General features: G+C 43.4%; 2 protein-coding genes across 3 annotated transcripts; both read left to right on the top strand.

The window, feature by feature from the left end:
- Nucleotides 1–1,186: 1,186 nt before the first annotated feature.
- On the top strand, nucleotides 1,187–2,314 carry LOC139347298 (uncharacterized). The gene has a single exon (XM_070986773.1). It carries the CDS (start codon nucleotides 1,214–1,216, stop codon nucleotides 1,844–1,846), a length of 633 nt encoding a protein of 210 aa, XP_070842874.1. The 5' UTR covers nucleotides 1,187–1,213; the 3' UTR covers nucleotides 1,847–2,314.
- A 388-nt stretch (nucleotides 2,315–2,702) lies between these two features.
- misp3 (MISP family member 3) lies at nucleotides 2,703–12,487 on the top strand. 2 transcript variants are annotated; one of them, XM_070971386.1, is made up of 4 exons: nucleotides 2,703–2,949; nucleotides 5,638–8,233; nucleotides 9,724–9,794; nucleotides 11,081–12,487. In XM_070971386.1, the coding sequence occupies exons 2-4, from the start codon at nucleotides 5,803–5,805 to the stop codon at nucleotides 11,174–11,176; spliced, it is 2,598 nt and encodes an 865-aa protein (XP_070827487.1). In that variant the 5' UTR covers nucleotides 2,703–2,949; nucleotides 5,638–5,802; the 3' UTR covers nucleotides 11,177–12,487. The 2 variants fall into 2 exon arrangements, with proteins under 2 accessions (XP_070827487.1, XP_070827498.1); XM_070971397.1 differs by lacking the exon at nucleotides 2,703–2,949 and having other exon boundaries at nucleotides 5,618–8,233.
- Nucleotides 12,488–12,771: the final 284 nt, after the last annotated feature.

Below are 12,771 nucleotides of genomic sequence, written 5' to 3'. Positions count from 1 at the left end.
AGACTGGGTTTCATTCATTAGTGATATTTGGTCACGTAATGTTAAAAAGAAATCAATGATAGTTAAATTCCATTTAGCTGCTTCAATGTCAGGGTCCTGGTACTGTGTCTGTGGGCTCACTGTCCTACATGGCATACTGGGACTGTGCTTTTACCACTAATGTGCTGTGAAAAGGTGTTATAGCTGAAAGCATTCATCGCACACAGACTTCTGTAAGCTATTTATACCTAAATGTAAAATCACACCATATTTTCTCCATATATGTGCGAATAAAATTAAGGCATGCATAACGGTGCTGGCACATTCCTCCACTTACTTACATGGTGTTCTATTCAGTGAGACAAGGGTGACAGGTCTCTCAACACGTTTGGAAATTAATACAGAAATACATCATATTTAGATAGATAGTATGTTTACATATTCTCCAGCAATGTTCTGTTATAATTCAGTTAACACTGAGTCAATTACATGTGACAAGCTTTTAAAATCATATGTACAATTCAAGTACAATCACTCCTGGTACTACGAATATTTTCCTCTATTGGTTATTTTGAGATGGCTAGCAAGTAGTTAATACTTTTAGGAGTCATGGTTGCAAACCAGAGGGGTCTTTTTTCTTTTCCTCTCTGATATTCAAATGTTTCCACCACATATCCACACTAATTAATACTCCCTTTAATGCACCAGTTTTTTAATAAATTGCTTTAAATATGAATATGCACATCATCTGAACACAGGGAAGAACAGAAAGTCCTTGAATGTTATTCACACTAGCACAGAGTCCATAGCCTGAAGTAACATACATGTGCATTTTTCTTTTTTCAGACTAGATTCTACAAATAAGAAAAACGACTCTTCTCTCGGTTATGAACTTGATTATGGATGACTTCTTTCTGCATTATTGCAGTCTCTCTGTAATTTATGTAAGCAAACACAAGGTTGAAGAATATAACTAAATAAATGAATAACCCACAATAAAATCTCAGCTGGGGGAACCACAAAGTATTACCACCACGAATCAAACTTTCCACCATTGCACAATAATGTGCATTTAGCTAAGGGATCATTAACCTGTATTGTGTTGCAAGACTGGACATTCTTGGTGGAATTCATACTACAAAATCGGACAAGCCTCCTAATCTAGCTCCACTCCACTGCCCTGAGACGGCAGATTGAAGGTGAAGACTAGATTTCTGGCACAGAATCAGTAGAAATGACACACAGAGACATGTCTGCTGTGTATGTCATTGCTCTCCTCTGCTTGGTGGCTGCGAGCCGTTCGTCTCCTCTGGTCTGTGAGAAATTGGTCCACCCTTTGGATCAGATGGATCCTCATCGTTTAGAGGGCAGATGGGCTTTAGTTGCAGGCAGTCTGAGCCACCTGCCGTCCATGGAGGCCCTGAGACTAAGAGACAGCATCACTATGTACTTCTCCAACTCTAGTGAAACTTCCAACTTCTCTTATACCCAAATCAACCGCTTTGGTGACCAATGCCAGCACCTGCCCTACAACATCTCAGTGGACGGCAGCACCTTCACGTTTGACGTGGGAAATCGCTTTGAACTCGCCGGGGCTTTCCTCTCCACGTCCTGTCCAGACTGCGTGGTGATGCGGTGGGTTGTGAAGTCAAAGAGGAGGCAGTCTGTGGACGTGTACCTTCTGAGCAGGAGGAGGGAGGTGGAGCAGAGGGAGATGGAGGAGTTCAGGGCTCAGCTGAAGTGTTATCAGCTGCCTGCACCTGTTGTGATGGATCCTACTAAGGAGCTTTGTCCAGAACAGCCCCAGAGCCAACCAACAGCAGCGGCGGCTCAGATTGAGGAGACAACAGAGGGACAAAAGTCATGAGGGACATGAGTCAGTCACACAGTGTGGAAAGCTGAGTGCTTTGCACAGATATATTGTTACATTTCCTTATATTCATCTACATATCTTGACTCAAAGGTAAATTAATGCAGTGTTGTTGTTTTTTTATCATGGAGACATGTCACCCTAAATCAACCCTTGGATGCTGCCAATACAGCGTGGCATGATGGGATTTATTTTGTTCCAGCATCTATTTCTGTTTTATGCCTGTGTTGTCCTTTGGCAGACATGTATCTCTGATGGAATGCAGCAGACAGTTTGAACAATCGGTGATTTTTGTTTTCCAAGATGTGGACACCTGCGCGATTGGATTTATTGCCATTAATTACTTTTGGCAGCCATCTCAGTCATTTCTGATTCATCTTTTGTATTCGAGGGTCGCGGGATAGAGGGTGTTGTGTGTTTTGTACCGACTGTAAAACCCTTTGAGCCAATTTTGTCAATTGTGATGTTAGGCTTTATGAATCAAACTGACTTGACCTGATTTGACTACTTATAAAATACAGATTCATTCATTCAGTTCATAGATTCAGTACTGCAACTTGCATTTTGTAAAATTTCCTATTGACCTCAAAGATCTCCATAATTCATACCAAAATGTAATGTAACTTAAATGTGAGAATGCTTAATAAAATCAGTTTGTTTTTTTATGGATATAAGAGGACAAAATGAAAAGCGTGCAGTGATATAATCACCTACTTATCCCTCTGGTACATTCTTCATTCACTTGCATGGTGTAATAATTAATGTGTGTTGCTCACTAATTGGATTAGTACTATACGTTTTCAAATCCACAACAATAGGGTAAGCCTCGAGCACGTGTTTGTGCATACACATGTGCTCACTCGGGTGTATTGTATGTATTAGTGAATGCTTGCTAGTGTGAGCATGGTATGCAAATGTGGGTATGCAGAAACGGACTGAGGGTGTTAGTGTGCACAAGGGAGGAGATACAGGCAGCGAGGCTGTGGACAAAGAGATTTCTTTTGTGTTGATTAAACACCAGTGACCTGAAACAAGACAGCTGTGCACTGTCAGAAATGTGAGTCTGTCACTCGGAGGGCATCTGCTAAGCATTTTAACAGGTATGTGCAACTGTATATTCAAGTATTCTTAATTTACTCTGCTTTTGTTGAACTTGAAAGTCTCGTACACATACAACCATTCTAAACCAATCAGGTAAATAATTACCGCAATAGAAAAAAAGGGCTGCAGCTTGTCCTGGTGTTACTTTCACCACAATGACTAAAGCAAACTAAGTGACTGTAAAATGTACAAAGAACTATGTCAGCACCCATTAGATAGCAACAGAACTAATTCTAATTAGGGATGAAGTTGGCTGCATTTATTTAAATTCATTTGCATTTCTGTCAAATGCCCTTAGATCTTAAAGTACCTTAGGACACTTCTGACCCCAAAAAGGAGGCCAGGTTTATATGTAAGGCCCGTCACAGACGGAGTTTTAATGATGATCATGATATTGCTGTTCTTTTGATAAACTGAGCCCCATTTGTAGATAATGAGCACAACATAAGTCTGTTATGTAACAGACTTTTAATCCGCAATCTCCTGCAACCTTACTTACCCACTGAGAGAGTTGAAGAACCCCTGTTTAATTTTTGCCAGCTTTCTCTGTTCATCTTAGAAAATTAAATGAAACAGCATGCCATATTAGATATATAATGCCATTAGTTTGTTGAAGTCTAGGTGCAGAAGGGAAATATCTCATTAGGGCATGTCTGAGTTTCCACTCACACAGAGTAGTCAGATTACATTACCATGGCACAGTATAAAGGAGGGGATTGTTTCACTCCTGTAGCATTGTAGGATCATTGTATTATCTGATTTAAGCATGTTTGATTTCAGCAACAGACCCAGCAGGTGTGAGTGAATAAAACTGATTAAGCAGAGATTTGCAGCAGATTTCTTGCCAGAGTTTAAAGCATTTTAACAATCACCTTCTGACTGTGACAAAAGACTTCTTTTCAAGCTCCATTTCCCAATCAAACTTCGTGTTGAGAACTCTCAGTCAATGAATGACATATTACACTAACTTTATGAAAACTGCATGAGCTGTGTCGTCAACTTGTGGTCTATTGTACAACAAGGCTGGTAGTAGTTTACCCAAGTAATACAGTGCTTGATTATGTACCCACTCCAGATATTTTGCGTGTCTGGAATCTGTAAAGGTGCAGAATGTGTGTATATATACCAAACAGCTGAAACTCCATCTCATTATCCCTTTTGCCCTCACACTCCATGAGACAACGGCCATTCTGACAGCAGCAGGGGTACATTTCCTAACTGGTGCTGAATGATGTCAGTGAGTCCACTCTAATAAGCGGTTTGTTCATCATGTAGACATAGAACAGAAAATGAGCTGTTTGATCTGAAATACATTGTAACAAAAATATTTCAACAGTGTTGAAATTATAGCACTTTATTATGCCTTCCACAGTGGCAGGTGGAGTACAGTACACAATTTTACCAACAGCAGTCAAAATATAGTGATGGCATGCAGATGGTAAGTGGTTCCCCAAACCAGCCATTGTTTATGGTAAACAGTGTCTGTCATAGCTCTTATGACTCACTGTTACCTCACTGTTCTCATCCCACTTTACTCGCATTAGGCCACATTGTTCTGCCGTTGTGCCTACATGCTCTTCCATTATTATTACTACAGTGTTCCCTATTCGTTCTGCATGTCATGCTGTCAGTCCTTATTATCTATGCATGAAGGGGAGCATGTACTGCAACTATTTAATGATCAATCTGCCATATTGGTCCATCTGTCCCAGTTAATCACAGACTAGTCATCCCTGGTGCTATGATCTACATTCCCATTAATGATCACCATGTTGGAGTCCAGCCATGGACTTGGCAAGAATCAACATGGATGGGGATGGGAGTTGCGGGATTGAAGACAGCAGAGGAGGATAAGAGAGGGGCAGGGAGGGCAATAATATTGATACAGAAAATAGCAAACAGGGAAACAGTGTGTGTATTAAAAAAAGAGATATTAGAGGGGTTGGACTCCCCTTTAGTCAGTATACCCTGCAGACAATCCCTATTGTTATTTTGGATTGTGTGTGTGTGTGTGTGTGTGTGTGTGTGTGTGTGTGTGTGTGTGTGTGTGTGTGTGTGTGTGTGTGTGTGTGTGTGTGTGTGTGTGTGTGTGTGTGTGTGTGTGGTACTGAGCCATTCTCCAGCCTATAAGCTGATTAAAGAAAGGTGTGTTCAGCAGAAAACTTTATATGTTGCACTGCGAAGCACAGTAGCTGCTACCTTACAGCCAAAGCCAAGCCCAAAGTTATAAACAGCCTGCCTGTCCACAATAACAAGAGCCCTCCCTATCTGCCATTGAAAAGCACAAATGCACTTCACATGTCCTGCATTTTTGCTGCACTAATCCTGAAACTGCTACCACACAGTTTTTTGAACAATACACAAATTAGTGACATATTAAAAGGAACACCCACATAAAGTGTCTTAATGCACTGGGCTTTTCATTAGCTGTCTTGTTGCAGCACAGGTTGAATGAGGTATGAGAAGAGAAATGAAAACATAGTGCTTAACATTTCAAAACGATTCCCCTGTAAATGTTACAGTAAACACAGTATGATGATTCATTCTCTTGGTAATACTAATATAGCAAGCCGTTTCATCTGCACTGAAATATTGGGATATAAAATGGGTGGCTGTGTTTGCTGTTGAACTCAGTTAATCACTCTGTTGTGTCCCCTTCCCCTCTGTGTTCCCCTGCTTTTACTCAGACTAACTGGCTGGAGGCCGAAGATCCTGACTGCTCCAAACGCTTTTACATCAGCAGACTTGTCACTGTGGCAACAAAGCCTGTGGCCTGGCAGGAATAGGGTCATGTCGACTCACTAGACAAGAGGGTCAATGAGTCCTGGGTACAAGGTGAAGTGGGTATAATCATGAGCCACAACTTCCTTCTGCAAGACAAAAAGGCTCCGAGGGCAGAGCCTGAAGAGGACATAGACATGCCAGAGCCTGGAGCTCAAGTCGAAACTCTGGCAGAGAGCCAAACACTTTCAAGAACTGAAACAGCTCATGCAACCAAATCGGAAAATCAGGAATCAACAAGAATTAGTCTGTGCACCCCCGGGGAGACACAAGAGATGGTGACAGAATTAGAACAAGCTGCCCAGCTCTCAGAAACATTACAGACTCAAGAGGAATCTGAAGAGTACGTAGATCAATGTGGGGATACTGTCCCCCCTCCTCCTCCCCTCAGTGCTTTGTCGCCTAAAGAATGCTTTCAGAAAGATGGCTTTTCCAGCCTAGAGGGGGAGGTGGCTGAGTGGATCAGTGATGCCGAGACAATCTCAGACCCAACAGAAGACCTGATGTCTCCTGATAGCCAGAATAGTCAAGACTGGCCGCAGACATCTCCTCTCGCTGAGCCATTCGATAGAGAGGTAGATTCAACACCTGAGGAGATGACAGGAGATAAAATGATAACAGAGGAGAACTTCTTATCAGATGGTAACAACAGTGAACCTGAAAACAATATGTCAGCTGCTCGAATGAATTCAAATCATCATTCTCCCTCTGACACAAACAACTCAGATGATGTACTTACAGTGTGCTCCCCTCCATTTGCTGATGAAAGTGAGGAAGAAGAGGAAGTGAGTGCTGGTATTATGTCTTGTCAACAGCAATGCTCTACACCAGATATCAGAAGCGAGCCTTTCCAACCCACATATTCTGCCGATACCTCTGTTTCCACTGAACAAACCGCAACTCTGCCTGCAGTTCCCTCAGCCAAACAGCAGAAGGAGCTGTTGGCCCAGAGCCAACGTGAACTTGCCCCCAGGGGAGCAAACCAGGAAGCTGCACAACAGGTGCTCGGCCAGGGCTCTCCGCCTTTGTCGCCCGTTGCCATGGAGCTGTCCAATCAGGGCGGGGCAGCTTCTCAAGGTTCTGCTTGTGTTGTAGCTGTGAGAGAAAGGCACAGTACAGTGGGGGAAAGGACACAGGGAGAGAGTAAGCAAACAGGTGGAGAGGAAGGGCACAGAGAAGGTGGATGTGAATGGAACAAGGTGGTTGGGCAGCAACAAGGCAGAGGACTGTTAAAATTTTCCAAAACAGTCCAAACACAAGAACTTAAGACAGAAAAATACATATTTGTGTCTTCTAAACACACCAGGATGGAGAGCGACTCGTGTGACGACAGCCAGAGTGACAGTGGAGTTTCAGCTGACTTCTCCCCATGCAGCACTTCGGAGGGCAACGCCACCATCTCTACAGGCACCGCAGCAGCTGTACACCAAGAGACTCCCATTGAGAGGGAGATCCGACGGGCCATGGAGCGTGAACACAGCCTGAGAAGGTCCAGAGGGCTTCCGAATCCACCTGCTTCACCACAGTATGTAGAGATCCCTTTAAGGAAAAGTGTTCTTTACCAGCCAACTGCCAATTCTGAGAGGTGTCAATACAAAGACAGGCAGTTTGCAGGCAAAAAGATGCAGAATGAGATCCACGAGGAGGTCCGGAGGGAACAGGATCTGGTCAAGCTTGGGAAAGTTCCAGGGTTCTATGACAGAGGCACAGCACGCCAACTCAAAGAGAAGAAGCAGCTTTTTGAGGCCTTTCAGAAACCCAATGACTCAACTTTGATTGTGTCAACCAGGAGTAAGGCCACGTCCTGGTCTTCAGGTAGTGACAGTTCAACCATAAAGAACCAGGAGATCTCATCACAGGTATCCACCATAGCAGGCTCATTTGTAGAGAGGAGTCCCCCACAGAGCCCAAACTCAGCGAAAGAAGGGAGCTTCATTTTTCTGACTCCCCGAGGACCAGGTGTCTCTGAGGGAACAGGCTGTGAGGTCATCACCCTTGAGAATCACTTGAGTGTCCCGACACAAAAGCTCTTCCACCCCAAACCAGAGGCCGAGCCCATCTCTGAGGTCGACTCCAGCAGCCCTAACATCTCATCATCCACTACAGGCAGGCATGATGGGATTAAAGGGAGAGAGCAGGAACACGAAGAGGAAGAGGAAGAGGAAGAGGAAGAGGAAGAGGAAGAGGAAGAGGAAGAGGAAGAGGAAGAGGTGACTCCTAAGGAGAACCCCTTCTTCAAGCTGCGCTCCTCATCAAATTTGCTTAAAGTGGAGCAGGACATCCGGGAGGCTCAAGAGAGGGAAAAGGAGCATCACAAGCAGAGGATCAGTCTGTATGGGGGCACAGAGGGTGCAAAAGGAGTGGGGAGACAAGGAGGAGGAGGAGGGAGGCCAGCCAGCATAGAAGGAAAGGGTCCCACGTTGTCTTCTTCTTCACTGAATGGACTGGTTGTTCCTGACTTACCTGGCTCATCATCCAGGGGAGTAACTGGACCCCCAGCAGGTTAGTGCTGAGTTTTGGTCCAGGACTAGAAGTGTGTGAGCGGGGTATAACCAATTCTGCATGCGCCCATAAGCACACACAGACAACTGTGTTTGTGCGTAAGATTGTTTGTGTGTAGATATGTGTGTCATTTTTTATATCCGTGGTGAGATGATGAAAACCCCCTGAAACAGCCCAGTGAGCACATTATTTCATTTTTCTCATGGTCAGTGGAAAACCAGCTATCGAAACCAGTGTTAGTGGTTATGGGCAATAATTTTGCACCGGAGACCATAAACTGGCAGACGAGAAAATACAATTCTGTTACTCTGCAATAAATAAAGCATCTAGTCTGTCGTATTAATTGCAGAAGTCGAGATGAGGAAAAGTCCTGACTCATATCTGGACATTTTCTTGTGTCAGCAAGAAAGGAGCGCAAGTCTACTTTTTGGAAGAAGTCTAAATTCAGCATTCAAAAATTGCACACGGCTTGTTTTGCTGTTCCTGTGGTGACATAGAGTCAATGTAGAGACAAATGACAACAAGAGCAAGAGAACATACTGTACAGCGCTGCCTCAACAGCCTGCTGAGAGGGCAAGGTATTGATGAGAATCTCTGCGTGATTTCAAATAATTGCTCAGCGAATTGAAATTTAGTTACACCTGAACATTCATGTTGTGAGAAGTGTGTTAGCCAGTGACCAACAGTTAGCTAAATCTAAGGGATAAACAGTTAATATAGCCAAAAGTTATAGATAGGCCCTACATTTTGAAATAGTTAGCTGGTTAAAGTTGAACTAGAGAGCGAGAACAATGAATATCCTCTAGTCCAAGTACAGTATGAATGCAAACTTGAGCTAACAGACCTAAACTCTGAACTCAATGAAGCAATACCAGCTTTTATGTAAGCCTAATTAATAGTGTTAACAGATCCGTTTAATAGAACATCTAGATTAAAGCCAATTCAGGTGAACACATTTGGAACAGGATGGGTGTCGATGAAAGGTTACTTGAGTACTTGAGTTGAGCGGGGCTGTGGCGCAAGCTCAGACAAAAAGGTTTGGGAAGCACTGCTGTCCCCTTCTGTTTGTGTTTTGGGAGTGATTATGAATGAAAATGAATGAAAACTGTGTGATAAACTGACCAGGGTATGCCAGTGCGATAACTGAATGACCATGACTCAGTGCTGGGAAGTGAACAATCATGTATTCTTTTATGGTCAATGAGTCATGTAACCTATTTCAAAGCCCTGCATATCCTGGCTACGTTTTGCTACTCTTTCACTACATTCATGTTCAATCAAGGGCATTTCTTTCCTTTAATTCCCTCTGCAGGATCTTCTCATTTCTGCCTGCTGCTTCACCATGTTCGCTTTTAAGCTGATTCAAGGAGGCTTTATTGCTCACAGTGTGGAGCACAAACAAAATCACAGGAACATCTTTGCCTCATTGCTGCCTTGCTCTTGCTCATGCTGCCCTCAGCCACTTATTTTGTTCTTTCTCTCTCTTGCAGCACGCCAGTCAATTGGCAAGTTTGGCATGTGGCCCCCGGCCCAGGCTGAAGAGGAGGTTAACTGGCCAAAGGTGAGTCAGCGGTGCCACTCATCCTATTGCAGTGAAGTTGAAAGTTTACAATTTCCTTTACACTGCAGCTTGCTAAATTTGACCCATGTGGAGAAACACCAGACCTCTTAATGACATTTATTCAATATCTTTCACTCTTTAAATTAACACACCAACCCTAGATATCCGGTACACTGGGTATATGAAAATATATGCAAATTATCTTCCTGATTCTCCCTCGAATGCAGCTAAGAAGATATCAGGTTCCACAATTATAGAGACTTCTTTAACCGAGAGTTCATACGTGAATTGCAATGTTGCTTTGGGGGCTCAATTAGTCTCTCAGCAGCATGAATATGAACGCATGTTTAAAACTGCACTGGGTTGTAAAGGGTCCAATGAAGAAAGGCTCTTGGGAGGATGTCAGCATCTCTTTTGCACCAAATATGGGCCACAAACATCTGATAACACACTGAACACACAGTAAGGAGCTTATCTTTATAGATAAGGAAAGAAGGCAAACAGCTCTGAGACAGAGGGAGGGACAGACTGAGTGTGTGTGTGTGTGTGTGTGTGTGTGTGTGTGTGTGTGTGTGTGTGTGTGTGTGTGTGTGTGTGTGTGTGTGTGTGTGTGTGTGTGTGTGTGTGTGTGTGTGTGTGTGTGTGCAGTCAATAGTGGAGGAAAAAGGCAAGTCAATTGAAAATCCCACTGATTTCCGTTACCTGCCTTGTGGATCTTGCATCTCTTTGAAACTGTGGTATCTCTGATTAAGGCGGAGTGCTGCTCTGTGGCTTTAGCTCTTTAATTCAGTTTGGCATTGATACGCTGGGTTTTAGCCGCACACCTCGGTGTGATGTTAGCATTAGTAACGTTTTGCTCTCTCTCCTCTCTCTGCCTCTCACCCTCTCTGTCTTTCTCTCTCAGCTGGCTGTTTATCTCCTCCCTGCACAGACCTGGTTCCTGATTACAGTTCAGGATTGCAGGAGAAATTGGCCTCAGTTGTTGACTTAGTCATACTGAACATGGCTCTGGATCACAGTCGCATTAACCTCCCTGTGACTAACAGAGCTAATGATTCTCATCCAAAGAGATGTCCTCCAGAGGAAATACATTCATCCCTCTCTTTTTATCTTTTTGCTCCTTTTCTCATGTGTTGGCTTCTTGGATTCATCTTCTGCTCCCACACATCTGATTTTTCAGCTCTTTTGTTCTCCTTCTTTCACACACAGCTTTCTGTCTCCCTCCTTCTCTGACCTTGCAATCACCACGTATTCATGTTGTCCTTCATTTCCATCTTTTCACACAGGTGCTCCACAGTCCCCGGACCTCCAGACAGAAGTCCCCTCTGGTGCAACGCTGGGAGTCAGGCCTGGTCAACGGACACAACGCGGAAGATGACTGAGGGAGGAGGTGCTGACAGAACGAGCTGAAGGAGGGAGGAAGTCTAACCGAGACCTGTAGTTGAATAGTTAATAAAAAGCAGAGGAAAAGTGGGAACACACAAGAGGAGGGAGCAGTGACGAGGAAGAGGAAAGAGAGAATGTGAAGCGAGAAAGAGGGTCAGGGATTGAGGCTACAAAGGGGGTCAGGAGGATTGGGAGCGAGGAAAAGGATTGGTGGTGGACTGAAAACCCTGAAGAATCCTTGAGCAAAGAGGAGAGAAAAGGAGGAGGAGGGCCACCGATTAGTGGATAAGCACTTGGCCTGCTTCTAGTGCTGGAAAACTCTGAGACTAATGAATGTAAAAAGGCAAAAAATAATAATAACGCTGCACTGGAGGAAGGAAAAATGTAAATTTAGGAAGAACGCAGTTTTCAGACCTTAATGAACTTCTTTAGCGTTGGATCTTTGGAATTATAATGACTAATTATTTGTCGAAGAAAATAGATTAAGTGATACAGTGTCTGATTGAAAAACAATGTGTCATACCAGTTTTACGCCTTTAATGATGTCTCACGCTGAATTGCTTTATTTCACCTGTGAAATCTAATGCAATCTCATACAGTAGTCATGCAATAAATCCTGCCTTTGTATAGCTCAGTCTGTTCCGTTTTTATTGGAACTGTGTCAGAGGGTTATTGATTCAACTTTGTGGTCATTTCAGAGGCTATAGTCAGTGATGGGGCTGTATTTGACTGGATTATAATAAAACTTATCTCCAGCATGTACTCTGTTTACAAAGGGACAGAGAGTATTAAACACCTCTCAGTATAATGGTGTCCAGTGCAGCATCAGCACTCACTACGGCCCCAGTGTGACAAAGAGAATTTGTTTCAGCTTTATTGTATTTGATCATGTCGTTGACGTGCTCCTTATAAACTGGTGACTCGGGCTATTTCAGCCCGAGATCTGAATTACCGCTCCAGTCTTAAGCTCTATTTTCACGACTGAAAGATGGATTATACTGCAATACATCACCTTCTTAAAAATGTGCAGAGTTGATCTGGATTTCAGAGCCGGATGATGCTACATAATAAACTCCTACATCTTAAAATACAGCTGCTCTGTTGTTCAACGTGTTCTGAATGGTGCAGTTTGTATTATATTCTGGAATGACACTTGAAAGGCATAATAAGGTTGTCTTCTTAATGTCATTTCTTGTGTTCTTTTGGATCTGACTGAGGCAGACATAATGTACAATTCTGTGATACATTCAGTGTTACTGACTCATGTAGCGACAGGCTAAAATTAAACCGTTTCTCTTTAGGCGCATGTGTCTCTATCAGGAGTTCATTTATTTGCATTTAGCTCGCCACATCTGCTTTACCTTCTATATTTATTTGGGTCAATCACACTCTCAGTGGTCAAAGAGAAATGTGTCACCATGGATACAGCTTTGGAAGATGTCTCTGATAGGTACAATTAAACAGCATAAATGCCCCAGTGGACTTTTGTGGGTGGGTGTGTGTGTTGGTGAGATCAGCAGACCACGCTTTAGTGACCTCCCAATCTCCTGTGAATAATTCATCACCTCATTCTGACTGGACGCAGCCCAGT

Source organism: Chaetodon trifascialis, chromosome 2, assembly GCF_039877785.1.
Source record: "Chaetodon trifascialis isolate fChaTrf1 chromosome 2, fChaTrf1.hap1, whole genome shotgun sequence".
NCBI lineage: Eukaryota > Metazoa > Chordata > Actinopteri > Chaetodontiformes > Chaetodontidae > Chaetodon > Chaetodon trifascialis.
Note: the sequence above shows the minus strand (reverse complement) of the source record. Positions and strands in the feature narration are given on the sequence as shown.